Genomic DNA, 14657 nt, shown 5'->3' on the forward strand with positions numbered 1-14657 from the left:
GGCCCTAGAGGGTCTGCACCCTGCAGATGTCCAGCAAAGCCCACAGAGAGGGCGCCATGGGCCCCCGGTCCTGCCCGGAGAGGGGGTGAGGGTTGACACAGCCTCACCTCTAGCCCAAATTTGTAGAAGAAGAAGTTGACGAAGTACTTGAAACAGCCAAGCAGGTCCTGGTCCAGCCGCTGGCGGGTGCCGTCGGCGCACACGGCCTGGGCAGGCAGTGGGCCCAGCTGGTGCTGCCGGCGGTGGTGCTCCTGGCGCCGGTAGACGATGGCCTCGAACACCAGCAGCAGCAGGACCTGCAGGTGGTTCTGGGGCGGGGGGCTGGGGTCACGCTCCACCCGGCTCCCCCGACCCCCGGCCCCATGACCCTGCAGCCCCTGGCTCACCTGGACGTAGCCTAGGTTGGGGAAGCCCTTCCGCACCCCAAACCAGTTGGCAGGGTCGACGGGCCCCCGGTACAGCAGGGACTGCCTGATCTCTGTCTTCTGCAGGTTGGTGCTGTTGAGCAGGGGCTGGGGGAGGGGAGAATCAGCACCTGCACCCCACACTCCACGAACTAGACAGTGACCCCAGGACGGCCCACCCTACCCGGCCCCCAGCCAACGTCAGCCACAACTCTGGACAGGTCCAGGCCAGACCATGGTGACCCCCACCAGGGACACAGGTGGGCCGTCAGCCTGTGACCGACCTTAACAGGGAAGGGGACAGCATGTCTGGGGACAAGGTGGCCCAGGCAGAGGCTGGCAGGGGAACAGAGGGCGAAGCCCCCCTCCCCGCCTTAGTCCCCACCAGCTTGAGCTCAAGGGCTGTCCCCGTGGGGCCCGTAGGCCCGGGAGGTGGGGGCGTGCTGCAGCCGCACCTCAGAGCAGTTGCTGGAGTACTCGTGGGGGCTGACGACCTTCAGCTGGTAGAGCATCTTGCACACGATGATGACGCAGGTCCACACGGTGCACAGGCAGGAGGCCATGGGCCGGAAGCGCGGGTAGGGCAGGGCGAAGGCCCAGAGCACGACCAGCAGCAGGTTCATCACCGACACCTGGGAGACGGCGGGCAGGCTGGGGCGGGCGCGGCAGCACCCCCAGGGAGGCCCCCACACCGTGCTCCAAAGGGGGGGGGGTGTCCAGCCCGTCCTTACCTCCTTCAGGGCCACCCACACGGTGTACAGAGCCACCAGCTTGAAGACGTGCAGCTCCAGCAGGCGGCGCAGCAGCACCTGCACGCGGGCGAGGACGTCCGAGAAGCCGGAGGCCAGGTCCAGCAGCCGCTCGGCCACCAGGCCCCACTTGCTGGCTGCAGACCCCAGGGTGAGGCCATAAGCAAGGGGGGCCCACAGGGATCGGGGCAGAGGGACGCCAGGCCTGCCCGTGGGACTCACCTTCCGGGCCCTGCACGGCCGGGCAGGGGCCCTCCGGGCTCACCGGTCCCTCCTCCCCAGCGTCCTCCTGCAGCAGCAGCGGGGTCCCACTGACCGGATCCTGCCTAGGGGGTGCCCCAAAGCATCACTTCCTACCCCAGATGCCACGCTCGTCCCCACGGGCCCCTCCCGTTCCGCCTGGGGGCGAGGGGTGGCGTGTGCCGGGGGAAGAAAGCCCCGCCGGCGCCCCCGCCATGTTCTGTCCCCATCCGCTGGCCACACGTGCGAACCCACCGGCCTTCCCTCCCCCTCCCTTCCTTCCTCTGTGCCAAGGCGGGGGGGCATCCTGCAGGCCCCCGGCCCCCGCCGTGCGCCTGGGGCTCCGTCCGCACCCAGGGGGGCCGCGCACCTGTGGGCCCAGCGTGGGAGGCAGCGGCCGGGCGGGGGCACGCGCTCCAGGTCGGTGAGCCGCATGAAGGGCCGGTGGAAGTAGTGCAGCTGCAGGATGCAGGCCAGCAGGAAGAAGCCGGGCACCAGGATGCTGGAGAAGAGCTCCGACACGCTGAACTGCTCCAGGCCCAGGTCCCCGAGCCTGGCGCGGGGCGCACGGCGGTCAGACCCGCCAGCCACGGCGCCTGCCCGACCGCCGGCCCCCGACCGCCCACCACCCCCCCGGCCCCGCACGGCCCGCTCACTGCTCGTCGGTGAGGCCCGTCAGGTTGCGCCAGTACGCGGGGAAGTCCTGGAACTGGAAGGTGTAGACGGCGATGAGCACCAGCATGGTGTAGGCCACCACCAGCCACCAGAACAGCTTCAGCAGCCTCCTCCACAGGCTGTAGTAGACCTGGGGGGGGGGGGCGCGGCGAGACCCGGGGGCGCGGTGAGACCCGGGGACGCGGGGGCCGTGCCCGCCGCCCCGCCGCCCGCCCGCCGCACCTGGAAGAGGGTGAGGCAGAGCAGGAAGAGCAGCATGTACACGATCTTGTAGACGACCAGGCGGCCGGCGAAGCTGACCACCACGAACATGCCCGCGCACACGTAGATCCAGTACTTGGCGTACAGCCCGCTCACCAGCTCCCCCAGGCTCCGCAGCAGCGTCCCCGCCCGCCTGGGCTCTGCGGGTCAAGCCGGGGAGCAGCGGGGTCATGGCTTTGGACAGGTAGGAGGGTGCCGCCCCCCACCCCCCGCAGTGGCCCCAGCCCTCACCTGCGTCCCCCACGGCGACGTCCGTCAGCGCGGCAGGGCCGTGCGCCTTCCTCAGCAGCTTCTCCTTGACGAACTGGCGCAGCAGGAGCCAGAAGGTCAGCACGTACAGCAGCTGGGGCGGGGCGGGGCGGGGCGGGGGCCAGTCAACGGGGGCGGCCGGACCCCCGCGAACACGCGGACCGGGGACAGCGCCGGGCACCCGCCTCCCTGCGGGCCTGGACCGACCCCCTGGCACTTTGGGAGATGGAATCTGGCTGACCCCCCCCGCCCGCAGGGGCACAGACGTCAGGACACAGCGGTGCCCTGCACACGCCGGCCTCACACCGGGACACGAGCTGCACGGAGAGGCAGGCGCGGCATGGGACCGCCGCTCCGTACTGGTGGCACAGAACCCCACGGACAGCGGACAGGCCCTGCCCTCCCGGAGGTGCCATGTCCACAGGGGAGCTGGCAAGGGAGCTGACAGCCTCATCAGGGACACTCACCACAGGAGGGGGACGTGGGAGGGGGACTCTCACCATGGCGCCAAGGTCCAGGCATGGGTAGCGGGTGTGCTCCAGCCCCAGCTGCCTCAGGCTGACGGGGCCCAGGGTGGTGGGCAGCTCGGGACGCAGGTCCATGGCCCACACGTAGCGCAGGCCACAGAGCGCCAGCCCGTAGAGCAGGATGAAGGGCGAGCAGAGCATGGCCAGCTGGTGGCGGCTGCGCACGGTCCAGATGAGGCAGGCCCAGAGCAGCAGCACGAAGGTCAGCCAGCTGTGGTACGTGATGCTCCACACCTGGCGGGCCAGGGCTGCTGGGCGGGGCTGCACGGCCCGGCCTGCCCACACCCGGCCCCGCTCCGCTGGCCCCGCTCCCCGGGGCCTGCTCCCCCCGCCGAGCCCCGAGACGGGGAAGCCAACGCGCGTCCTCGGCCTAAAGCCCGGGGGCACGAGATGCACGCTCACACGGGCACACACCCACTCTGCATATGTGGGCACATACACACCACACGCACGCACGGGCACACGCACACACCCGCTCACAGCCCATCAGGACACAGCTCCGTTTCTGACCACGAGGCACCAGGCTCTGCGGGATGTGGGCCACCAGCCGCCTCCCAGCACATCCCGAGAGAACCAGCAGGAGGGGCCCAGGCCAGCTGCTCCTTACCATCATGGCGATGAGGGCACACACGTAGCTCTGGTCCAAGATGAGGTGACCCAGGCTGTGTAGCGCAGACGTCTCTCGAGGCTCTGCCAGTCTGGGCTGCACTGAAGGGGGAGGGGACAGAGGTCACCAGGGAGCTGGACCCTAGCTGGGAAGCTCCACCATCAACAGGGGGAGCCCCTCGGCCACCACAAACTCTGCCCTCAAAGGCAGCGGCCAGTGTGGAACAGGGGGCGCTAGGGGCAGAAAATGCCAGCAAAGGGCTGGGCTCCTGTGTGACGCTGGTCCCTGGCCGTCCCTAGTCCCACTCACCCGCCTGACCCCATGCTCCCGGCGGGGGGGGTGGTGGCTGGGTGGCCCCTGGGTGGCCCCCAAACCTCGCAGCTGGAGGTCAGTGGAGCAAGACCACCCCTGGCCACCAGGGGGCAGCACCAGTGCACCTGCAGAAGGCGGTGTCCCTGGGCAGCCAGGGACATCCGGCACTCACAGGGGCACTGGCGAACGGGGCTGTGGCCGGTCAGGTCGTGCACGGTGCAGCTGTCGGTGCCGCAGTCTGAGCCCGTGGCCGGGGGCAGCATGTGCTGCAGAGACAAGATGAGACCCCGTGAGCCCGGCCCTCGGGCAGGCAGGCTCCAGGGCCGCGGCCCAGGCTGGGCTCCTCACCTGGGCAGCCCCCTCCTCCTTGGTGGCTGCAGCCCTGGCCTGGCCCCGGGGCCACTGGTCCACCTGGGTCAGCTCCACCTCCTGCTCCTTGTGGCTCCTGGCCGCCTCCTTCCTCTGCAGAGACCAGCTGGAGCTCAGCTCCCACCCCTGACGGGGTGCGTCGGGGGCGAAGACTGGCAGAGGGCGCTGGCCCCGGGCGCTCACCTGGTCCAGGGGCTGGTGCAGGTGCAGCTTGAGGAGGGAGGCCACGGTGTAGTAGAGAAGCAGCAGGATGCCAGGGCTCACATAGATGGGCCAGTCGTGGCTTGGATCGAGGACCAGCGCGTTGGAGCAGTTGCCATGGGCCACGAAGGCCTTGAGACCAAACACCCTGCCAGGGAGGGAGAGCCACTGTGTGCCGGCCGTGGGGGACCCGGGGGGGCCGGGAAGCCAGGGCCGGGGCAGAGGTGGGGGGGATGGGGCCTGTGCGGGGAGCCTCACCTGGCCCAGATGCCGGCAGGGGGGAGCATGGCCTGGGCGAAGGGCGTCTGGTAGCAGTAGACGCAGACGAGGTGGCCGGCACCGAAGCAGCCCACGGTGACACAGAGCGCGCTGAAGCCCAGGGGGCTGATGGGAAAATGGCAGGCCCACCAGGTGCAGGTGGCCAGGAAGACGAGGAAGTAGATGCTGGAGAAGGCGGAGGGGTGGGCGATGCCTGCGGGGCGGGGCGGGGCGGGGCGGTGGGGTCTCTGTGGCCCACGGGGGGCTGGCGGGCTGCCGAGACCCTCCCCGCGCGGCAGATGCTGCCAGGGTCCCCGTTCCTGGCCCCGCGGGTACCTGCTAATGCGAGCAGCACGATGGCCAGGGTCCGTCCCGCGGCCACCAGCAGCCAGTGTGCTGTGATCTGGAACCGGGTGGCCAGCCGGGACCTCCGTGTGGGGGCCGGTGCCGGGGCTCCCTGAGGCCCCACTGGGGAGCCACCGTCCACTTCCCTGTCATCATCATCATCCTGCCGGGGTCACGAGAAGGGGCAGAAATCGGGGACATGGCACTGGAGCCGCCCAGTGGGGAGAGGCTGCTGGCCGGGTGTGGCCACGCCGTGCTCTGGACCCAGAGGTCTGCCTGCCACCAGACTTCCCAGAGGCTGCCCGCCTCAACCCCAAGACGCTCCCGCCAGGCCTGGCCCTCGAGACCACTGACCCCTGCAGACGGGCCTCACGCTACTCCAGAACCCCACAAGTGCCTCTTCTTTATCTTCCCCTCTAGCCTGGGGGCCCCCAGGTTCCCACACGTGTCCTTGGAACCCTGGCTCTGGAGGCCCCAAGTGGGGACTGTGAGGAAGAAGGCGGCCCGCACACGGCAGCCCCGCACTCCAGTCCACGCCCCTCGGTCCCCGGGCCGACGGAGCACTTCCTCTTACACAGAGGAACGGGGGTGCGGAGGAGACCCCGCGGCCCCCCAGTGTGACCCTGCTCCCTTTCTGCTGACTGTGGGGTCCCTGGACGGCAAGGGGCGGGCGGCCTGGCCCCTTCCCTGGCCCCCTTCAAGGTTGCCCAGAGCGAAGCTGTTTCCCTGGGCGCCCAGCGCCCCCCCACCCCAGTTCCCACCTGTTAAACGGGCGCCATGCCCGTGCTCTTCCCAGCGGATGGCACTGGGCATTCAGCCGCGCTCACGGGAGCCGGACCACCTGCTCCCACCAACCTGCTCCCACCGGCTCGTGCCTCCTAGCTGCGCGGCCCTGGGCAAGTGCCCTAACCTCTCTGTTGTGCCTCTGTCCCCTGAGGGCCTGAGGGTGGGGACCAGACGTGTCCTGCCCTCACAGAGCCTGGGGGGTGGGGAGGCCCCAGGGAGGAGCCCCTAAGCCGAGCCCGGAAGGAGGGAAGGGGCAGGCGAGGCGAAGAGGGGAGCAGGACAGCAGCCAGGCCGGAGCGCACCCCGCCACAGCTGGCCGCGGCCCTGCGACGGCATCTGAGCGCCTGTGGAAAGTCGGCGTCTGTGGGAACCGCGGAGGCTGCTGCTAGGCGGGAAGGCAGGTGCTCCAGGTGTCCCGGCCCCGGCCCCGGCCCCGGCCCCGGCCCCGCGGTTCCTTCTGGCGCCACAGGGGCCTTGGCGGGAGCTTCTGCTGTTCTCCCCGCCCCGTGCCTCTGCAGCCGGCCCGACCCCAAGCGCCTGCCTGTCCGTGCGTGTGACGGGCAACTGTGCGGGGCGTCATGTGTGTGCACACGTGGCCCTGGGCTTTAAAGCCCACACCTGGGGCGGGTCCCTGCCCCCAACCTCACTCAGGTTGTCTACACCAGCCACCCCAGGTCAACACGACGGCGCAGGCTCTCATTAGCCACTGAAGACAGAGACGAGGTGACCTGTCCCAGTCACGGGGCAGACCAGGGTCCAGCCCCCAACGCCAGCAAGGCAGTTCCGGGCCATGGAGGCCACATGCAGCGGCTGTTCCTTCCTGCCCCGGCCTGTCCCACCCCAGATTTTAGACAGAGCCAGTCCCCTTCGCGGCAGAGCTGTTCTGGGAAGCCCTGGTTCCACGAATAGGGAAACCAGAGGCCGCGGGAGCTTGAGCAGCGCGCACGCCCTCCCCGGGGAGGGGACGGGGGCCACGGGGGGAGGGCACCCGAGGGACGGCACAGGGTGGTCCCAAGCCCCACGAGTGCCTGCAACCTGAGCTGCAGGCTCCCGTTCCCCCTCTGAAAGTGAGGTGCCAGCCTTGCCCGCTAGGCTGGGGTCAGGGGCAGATTGAGTTGCCCCCAACATGGAGGGGAGCTCCCTGACAGCCAGCAGGTCACTCCCTGCAGTGATGAGTCCCTCCTTCCCTGTGGCCTGGAGGGACCCCCGGGAACAGCTGCTGAAGGCACAGACCTGACTTGAGGTCCCTGAGATGGATTCCTGCTAGGACCAAGTCTCAAAGGCACACGGGCGGCACCACTCGGCCCTGCGTCCCAGAGAGGGGACACACACCTCCCATGCCTCATCTCCTCACAGCAAGCACACGCTTTTTCAACGAAAAGTCCACATTTGTGTCAAGAAAAAGTGAAACTGTCCTCTGACGGACAGAGCCAGGAACAGCGTCCCCCAGCACCCGCGGCCCGCCCGCCTCCAGCCCTCACCAGCTCCTGGGCGCACTGCCTCCGCTGCGTGTCCCGGGCGAGGCGCCCACAGAGGCCAAGGCACACGGAGGAGACCACCAGGACACCGAGGTCGGGGGCCACCAGCCGGACAGCATTGGGGATGTCCTTCAGGTCCAGCCTGGGAAGGGCAGGGAGAGCCCACGGTGGGTCGGGGAAGGCAGGTGCCGGGCCGGGGAGGAGGATGGGGGACCCGGGGAGGCAAGGAGCGCTTACCTCGTGACCCCCACGTGCCGGGAGAGGCTCTCCCAGGGGCCGCCTGCGGGAGAGACACGGAGCGGGGTCAGGCAGCGAGCGCCACGCAGCCCTACTCCCTGCCGCCCGGAGGCCCTGGGAGCCCCGCGGTCACGGGACGTGGCTGGGCTCGGGGCAGCTCGCAGAAGGTCGCCTTCACCGGTAGGGAACGAAGGCGCAGCCAAGGAGAGCCAGAGGCATCGAAGGCCCATGCGTCCCGCCCGGCACAAACGGGGCCTCCCAGCCGCGAGCTGAGGCCTAAGTCGTGGGGGCCGGAATGGGGAGGCCTATGCGGGAGCCACCGGGGCCACGGCACCCCCCAGGCGCCTGGCTTCTCTCCGTGGCCCCGCTTCTAAACAGCAGGACGGGCACCGTCCCCACGGAATGGAAGCGGGGGCAGGGCGGGGAGCGACGCGGGACAGGACCCAGGCTGTGCGGGGCTGCGGGGCCGCAGGGCTCGGCCGAGCCCGCCTGCAGCTGAGACAGCGGGCACCAGCCGCAGACACTGTCCGCAGGACGCAGGGCACAGGGCTGCGCTGGGCAGGGCGCGGAGGGCCACCGGTGCCCCAGCCGGTCTGTTCGCTGCAGAGACAGATGCTGGTAGATTCGGGGTTCTGGAATGAGGACCAGCCGGCACGAACCTGGGCCACGTGGGGTGAACGGGAGCTGGAGACGGGCACTCAGGGCCCGTGTGAGGCACAGCGGGGACCTTCCCCAGCGCTGCAGTCCCCCCGTCTCCCCGGGCTCCTGGCTAGCTCGGGAAGGCCATCCCGACCCAGGGATACTCACAGCTGGGTCCCAGAAGCTGGTCCAGGCGGGGCACGGTGTGGAGGCATATCTGGAAGGTCAGGTGAGCCGCCAGGAAGAGGAGGCTGAAAACCAGCAGGGCCTGGAGGAGGCGGCCAGTGTGGCCTGCGGGCGGAGCGGGCAGGCGTGAGGCTGGGATAGGGGCCCCGTTTCATCATCCGGGGGGCCCCGAGTTCCCCCAGAGCCCACTAGGGCGGGGAGAAACCGATTCCAGGAGCTGGGCCCCGGGACCCCGGCGCCGGCACGGGCGGCCCCAGACAATGGCCCCGTGTGCCTTGGGCACAAGCAGGGAGGCCGTGGCTGCGGGGAGGGGTCTGCGCACCGGCCGCGCGTGGGGGCCAGCAGAGTCCTGTCGCCACCTCAGCTCTGAGCGGGCGGGCGGCTCGCGCCCCGTGCAGGAAGCTGACCCGGACGCCCACGCGGAGCTCTGGAACCTGTCGTCAGGACTCGGGCCGCGGACGCTTTCCTCGCCGCCGGACCCCCCTACCCCGGGCTCGGGGACGGGTGTCACACTCGCTCCCACCTGAGGCTGCGGGGCTCGGGGTCCCTGCTCCACCCCGTCTCCCGGGAGGGCCCAACAGGGGAGACCCCGTGAGTGCTGGGCCTTCACCCCCTGCCCCCTGGCCTTGCAGAGGGAAGCCTGGCTCAGAGAGAGCAGGGGAGCCCCAGCAGCCCAGGCAGCGCAGATGACCTCTCGGCTGCTCCTGTCTAGGTCCCTCCCCGCCTCCACCGCTCCGGGGCAGGGGTGAGCAGAGGGAAGAGCAGGGTGGAGCGGGCAGAGCACTGGGAGGGACAGACGGAAAATGAACAGAACGTCTGGCGCTCGGCCCTGGCTGGGCAGCTCTGCTCGGAGCACGGGCCAAGACCGGGGGGAGGCTGAGGCCTCCCAACTGGGGGGGCGGAGGGCTACCTGCGTGGGTGGGGGCAGGGCTCAGCCGCTCCTGCAGACCCGGGAAGCCCCAGCAGGGGGTGCAGCGGGAGCACACGGCCCGCCAGAGGCACCCCTGCTGGCCCCCACGGTCGCACCCTGCTCCGGGGCCACCGATGCCTGGGGACCGCCTGGGGACGCCCTGGGGTCGGCCTCACGGTACTGCTGGGCCTGAGGCTGCCAGTGCCAGGCTGCTGGGCTCCTCATACACCCAGAAACCGGTCGGTCCGGGAGGGGCCCCCGGCAGGAGGGGACCCCACCGGACTCCCCTGTGACCGGCTTCCTCTCCGACACCATGCGGCAGTGTCAGGCGTCACCACATCCCCACTGACCTCTCCTCCCAAGATCCCTCCTGGGGTGGCCACACCGTGTCCTGGACCACGAGCCACCACCAAGCCCAGAGCGCTGGCCGCGTGGTTCCAGCTCCCGGGCAGGGCTGGTGAGTGTGTGACGGGGGAGAGGCAGGAGGCCGGGAAATCCATGCCTGACCTGGCCTGCTGACCCCACTCACCGACGCTGGGGGCCGTCCCACGCTGCCCACCTGAACTCCACCGCGACCCCCCGGAGATCCACTCCTGAAGGGCGGCCCGGAGGGCGGGGGGAGGTCCGGCAGGGGAGGGGGGCGCAGGGCACAGAGCAGCAGCTCCGGCTGCTGGGGGGGGTCCTGGCAGCCCGCGCCCCTTGTGGGCATCACGGGGGGGGGGCGCCGGAAACCACCCCTCCTGCAGGAACAGGGACAAGAACTCAGGCCCTCGGGGGACCAGGAATAGGGCTGGCAGGCTGGGGACCCCAAAAGCAGAAGTCCTGGAGCTCCCCCAAAACCAGCCTGACAGTCCCCTCCACAGGGACCCCCGTTCCCAGCTCTGGGACCCCCGTCCTTCACCTCTGGGACCCCCCGCTGCCCCCGCCACCCTGGCCCAGCCCGCAAACTGCCGTCCCCACGGGCCTTGCGCACGCAGCCTCTCCTTCGGGCCAGGCGTGGAGTCTACACCAGCCGCCTGCAGACCTCACCCCCCCACGCCGACAGGAGCCTGGCTCCCGGGGTGTGCAGGGGGCCTCGGGAGGACGTGCTCTGGGACGCTGGGGAGGGGGTGCAGCAGCCGCAGCAAGAAGGCGCTTGGGGGGTGCAGTGGGGGAAGGAGACAGGGCAGAGCCTGGGTTGTGAGCTCTCCCCACAAGCCTAAGATCACAGGACGCCTGCGTCCCGACGGATGAGCAGTCACACACGGGGACCCACGCCCCTCCCCCGCGACACACACCAGGGACCCTCACGGTGCTGCCTGCTCACGGAGCTGAGCACACGGGCCCTCCCCGCCAGGCCCCTGGGAGAGCCGCAGGCACCAGCTCCTGGGGGGCCAGGAAGCCTGGGGGGCAGGGTTCTAAGGCAGAGACAGGGTCTTAAGTCCCTAAGTGTTAAGGGGACGACTGGTACTGACCCCTGCCCCGCCCCGCCCTGCCCACCAGAGGACAAAAACTGGAGCCGCCCCAAGGCAACCCACGCCTCCTCAGGCACAGGCTGCGGTGTCCCCCCCCTGGGTGGGGATGTGGGTCGGGGCCAGGGGCCAGCACCCTCCGGGCCCAGGCGGTGTCAGACCTTCCACCAGTGGCAGCTTAGGCCGAGCCCCTACACACCCTATGCTCGAGGGCAGGCTCCCGGGCACGGGCGGGTCTCCGGGTTCCCCTAATCCACCTGGAAAAACCAGGTGGCCTCCCTGTTCCTGAAGGGCGTCCGAGGGCGGACAGAGGGCAGGCAGGGGAGTCTCCCCACCCAGCCGCCGCCCCGGCCAGGGCCCGCCTGCCCCCACAGCCCATGGCAGGAGAGGGGCGCTGGGGAAGGGGAGGGGAGGGCCCTGTGGGAGGTGAGCCCTGGCGCCTGAGCTGGGAACCGTGGGCAGCTGCGAAGCGCCGGCCTGGGCGAGGGGCTGGCCTGGGGCCCCGGCGGCTCTCAGCCCTGCCCCCGCCGAAGCCCCTGCAGTCCTCTGCTCCCAGAATGCCGCCTGGACTGCAAGCCCGGCGCCCCAGCAAGGAGGGAGCCTGATAGGGTCCGGAGTCAGAGGCACGAGGTGACACTCCATGGTCCGTTGCCGGCCGGGACAATGGACAGAGGGGCCGTGGGTGCCCCCAGGACTCCAGAAAGACGAGGAAACGGACCCTCCCCTGGAGCCTCCAGAAGGAACCAGCCCTGTGATGCTGCGAGCCTGGCCCAGGAGGCCCGGCTGGTCTCCCGACTTCCGGCCTGAGTTGGGGAGGGGGTGCTGCCCCAGCCCCCAAGACCCCGAAGCAGCCAGCCAGCGGCACCCGCATCTCCTGGAGGCTGCGTCTGCGGGCCTGTCTCGCTCACGGGTCCTCAGCCGTCCCGGCCAAGCCGGTGCTCGGCTCTGCGGGGCTGCTTCCCCACGCGTCTCTGCCAGGCACTGGCTCTCCTGCTGCGGACAGCCGCCTTCACTCAGGGACCCCTGTTCGAGCCTGGGAACCTCTCTTCCCCGTCCAACACGGAGGGGGCCTTCCCACCTACCGAGGGCAGAGCAGCCTTTGCGGATGTGCCCCTGCACACTCCCCTCCCCGAAAGCCGGGGAACCGGACCCTGAAGCTCGGAGCGGGCAGGCGGCAGGAGCCCAGACTGGAGGGTCCTTTCAGCACATCTGGACCCCATCCACCCCTGTTCACGGGGGGCCTGCCTGCGCCACGGGGCAGGGGGCAGGGCACAGCCCCGTCCCCTCCAGCCCCAGCCCTTCTTGGACGGCTCCCTGCCCCGAGCCCAGGTTCAGCGCCTCCTGGGGGTGCAGTTCCCGAGGGCGTCCCCCCCCCGTCTGTTCATCTGGGGAACAGAGGAGGCAGAGACAGCACGGCGCCTGACCTGGGGGGCGGTTCGGGTCAGGGGAGTGAGGCTGCACCCGGAAGTAAGGGGTCGGCCGGAGCCTCGCCAGGCCCAGGGTGGGGAGCGGGAGAGGGAGCCCGCAGGGAGACAGGCCGTCCTGGGAACAAGGGGGATCTGTCCGATGACCCCCACCACCTCCAGCATGCCCCTGTGACACGCAGCCAGGAAGGAGATGCTGAAACTAGTCCGGGGCAGGCACAGGAAAAATGAAACCTGGGGCCACTCGTCCTTTGCCCTGGCCACTAAACCGCCCAGGGCTTCTGCGGAGGGCACATGCACCCCACCCCATGCCCGTCCGGCCAGTCCTTGTGGACAAAGCACTCCAAGGCCCCCAGTGCCCCCACCTGGCAGGAGCCAGCGTCGAAGCCCTTTACCTGGGATGCCGTGTCGACAGGGGCCCGGGAGCCAGGGCAGCAGCAGCAGGAACAGCAGGTAGACCAGAGAGAGGGCGTTGAAGCGGGCCAGGCAAGCTGCGGGGAGAGACGGCAGTTAGCACGGCCACACCGCAGGGCGGCCACACCCCAGACGTCACCCCTGATTGTCCCCCTCACCCCCCCCCCGCCCCCCCCCCCCAAATACCCCCTGACCCCCCCCAACATCACCCCCGGACATCAAGCCCACCAGTGGTCCCCAGCCCACTGGGCGTCACTGCCCGCATCACTCTAACACCCTGCCCTTGGCACTGTCCCCCGTCACTGCCCCCCGACACTGCCCCCCATCACCTCTCGTCTCCCACCTGGATGCCAGCTCCCTGCGGCCAGAGCAATGCCGCTAACCTGTGACCTGTCACGTCTCAGGATTCACACGCTGTCGTACGGCGTCCCGACAAACACTAGTCACCGGCCGCTCGGAGCCACAGCTCATTCTGCCGCGCGCGACTCGGGCACACGCCGCCCCACCATCCCCTCGGACAAGGAGGCTGACTTCGCGAACTTACTTTTCCTCCTTTTTTTAAACATTTTATAGTTTCAGGGGCACCTGCGGGGCTCAGTCGGTGAAGCGTCCGACTCGGTTTCAGCTCCGGTCACGATCTCAGAGTCATGAGATCGAGGCCCGCGTGAGGCTCCGCACTCAGCAGAGTCTGTGAGACACTCTCTCTCCTTCTGCCCCTCCCGCTCGGGCTGTCTCTCCCTAAAACAAATGAATCTTCAAAAAACGAGTAAAATAAAATCTTCCGGCTTCAGCGGACACACAATGCTGCTGGCTGTCGAGTGAGCCTCCCAGCCGCACCCGTGGGGCTCGTGGCCGTCAGCCGGGCTCCTGGCTGCCCCGTGACAGCTGCCCGCGTGCCCACAGCCTGTTCCCGCCTTTTCTCTCACTGTGCCAGAGCAGGGGCTGGCTCCACCAGAACCCAGGCCGTGGAGTCCCCCACAACCCGCCCAACACCCCACCCCACGGCCAGGCCCAGGGTCACAGCAGGGCTGCGCACGCCTATGCCTGCGTGTCCCCTGTCCCACCTGGCCCTGACCAGGCCCTGGTGTGGCAGAGAAGCTGAGAGGAGGAGGCAGCAGGAGCCCCAGCGAGGGGGGCAGACCCCTGACCCTGCAGCCTGCGTGGCCACCGTGGCCCAGGCCTCAGTTTCCATGTCGCTACAATGGGCTTCACACGACCTGCCTGAGGGCTCCGCAGAAGGGTGAGGCGAGGGGCAGGGCTCGGGGCTGGGACGCTGGTGACCGAGCCCCGGACTGGACGCGGCCTCCTGCCACTGCACGCGCGGCTGCCACCGGCTCACCAGAAGGAAGGTTCGCAGCAACTGCGGATTTTCCTTCTAAAACAAATCCAGCGGATCCGGCCCCAGAGGGGGAGGGAAAAGCATTTACGGCAAAGGCTTCTACAGTCCCTTCCAGGGCTGCACTCTCCAGGCCCAGGTTCGGCCTCTCCCCTCGCCACAGTGCCAGCCCTGGCCCATCCCCAGGGAGGGTGGCACCCGCCCGAGCAGCCAGGCGGCGTCTGTCCTCCCCACGGCCCCGCTGCCAGCCACGCATCTGTGTGTCCATTAGTCCTTCGTCCGCCCAACTAACCTGCCCCTGAGGACGGACCTGGCAGGCCGCGGGACACTCTGGGAACACCCGCGGGGGAGAGGGGCTACGCATGGCTGGGGGAGGGCCCCCGGCACACAGGGGCGGGGTGGGGGGCGGATGGGGGGGCCCAGGAGGGCAACTGCTGTGCGGGCAGCGGGGAGGCTCCCGGAGGCACCGCACAGCCCGCAGCGGGGCCAGGACCCCTGCCTTCCCTTTCCCTGGGCCTGGCCCGGGAGCGGCCCAAGGCTGGGCCGGGGTCGGGCTTCAGACGTCGCACTCTGGGGACGGGTGGCCGAGCCGGCTGTGC

General features: G+C 69.8%; 1 protein-coding gene across 7 annotated transcripts in view; it reads right to left on the reverse strand.

The window, feature by feature from the left end:
* PIEZO1 (piezo type mechanosensitive ion channel component 1) overlaps positions 1–14657 on the reverse strand; it is a 48932-nt gene that overhangs the window by 12754 nt on the left and 21521 nt on the right. For 3 of the 7 annotated variants that reach the window (XM_059381234.1, XM_059381233.1, XM_059381239.1), the window contains exons 2-21: positions 12704–12799; positions 8506–8628; positions 7699–7741; positions 7465–7603; positions 5189–5360; positions 4853–5066; positions 4577–4742; positions 4373–4486; positions 4197–4290; positions 3713–3813; positions 3079–3339; positions 2561–2672; positions 2291–2469; positions 2050–2198; positions 1764–1946; positions 1376–1479; positions 1136–1290; positions 860–1036; positions 387–512; positions 108–308 (exon numbers count right to left, since the gene is read on the reverse strand). In XM_059381234.1, coding sequence (XP_059237217.1) covers positions 108–308; positions 387–512; positions 860–1036; positions 1136–1290; positions 1376–1479; positions 1764–1946; positions 2050–2198; positions 2291–2469; positions 2561–2672; positions 3079–3339; positions 3713–3813; positions 4197–4290; positions 4373–4486; positions 4577–4742; positions 4853–5066; positions 5189–5360; positions 7465–7603; positions 7699–7741; positions 8506–8628; positions 12704–12799 — 2909 coding nt within the window. Of the gene's footprint in view, positions 1–107; positions 309–386; positions 513–859; positions 1037–1135; positions 1291–1375; positions 1480–1763; positions 1947–2049; positions 2199–2290; positions 2470–2560; positions 2673–3078; positions 3340–3712; positions 3814–4196; positions 4291–4372; positions 4487–4576; positions 4743–4852; positions 5067–5188; positions 5361–7464; positions 7604–7698; positions 7742–8505; positions 8629–8845; positions 8949–12703; positions 12800–14657 lie in introns of those variants that run through there. The other 4 variants (XM_059381237.1, XM_059381236.1, XM_059381235.1 and 1 more) reach the window with 4 other exon arrangements.

The sequence above is a fragment of the Mustela nigripes genome, chromosome 17, assembly GCF_022355385.1.
Source record: "Mustela nigripes isolate SB6536 chromosome 17, MUSNIG.SB6536, whole genome shotgun sequence".
In the NCBI taxonomy this organism is placed as follows: Eukaryota; Metazoa; Chordata; class Mammalia; order Carnivora; family Mustelidae; genus Mustela; species Mustela nigripes.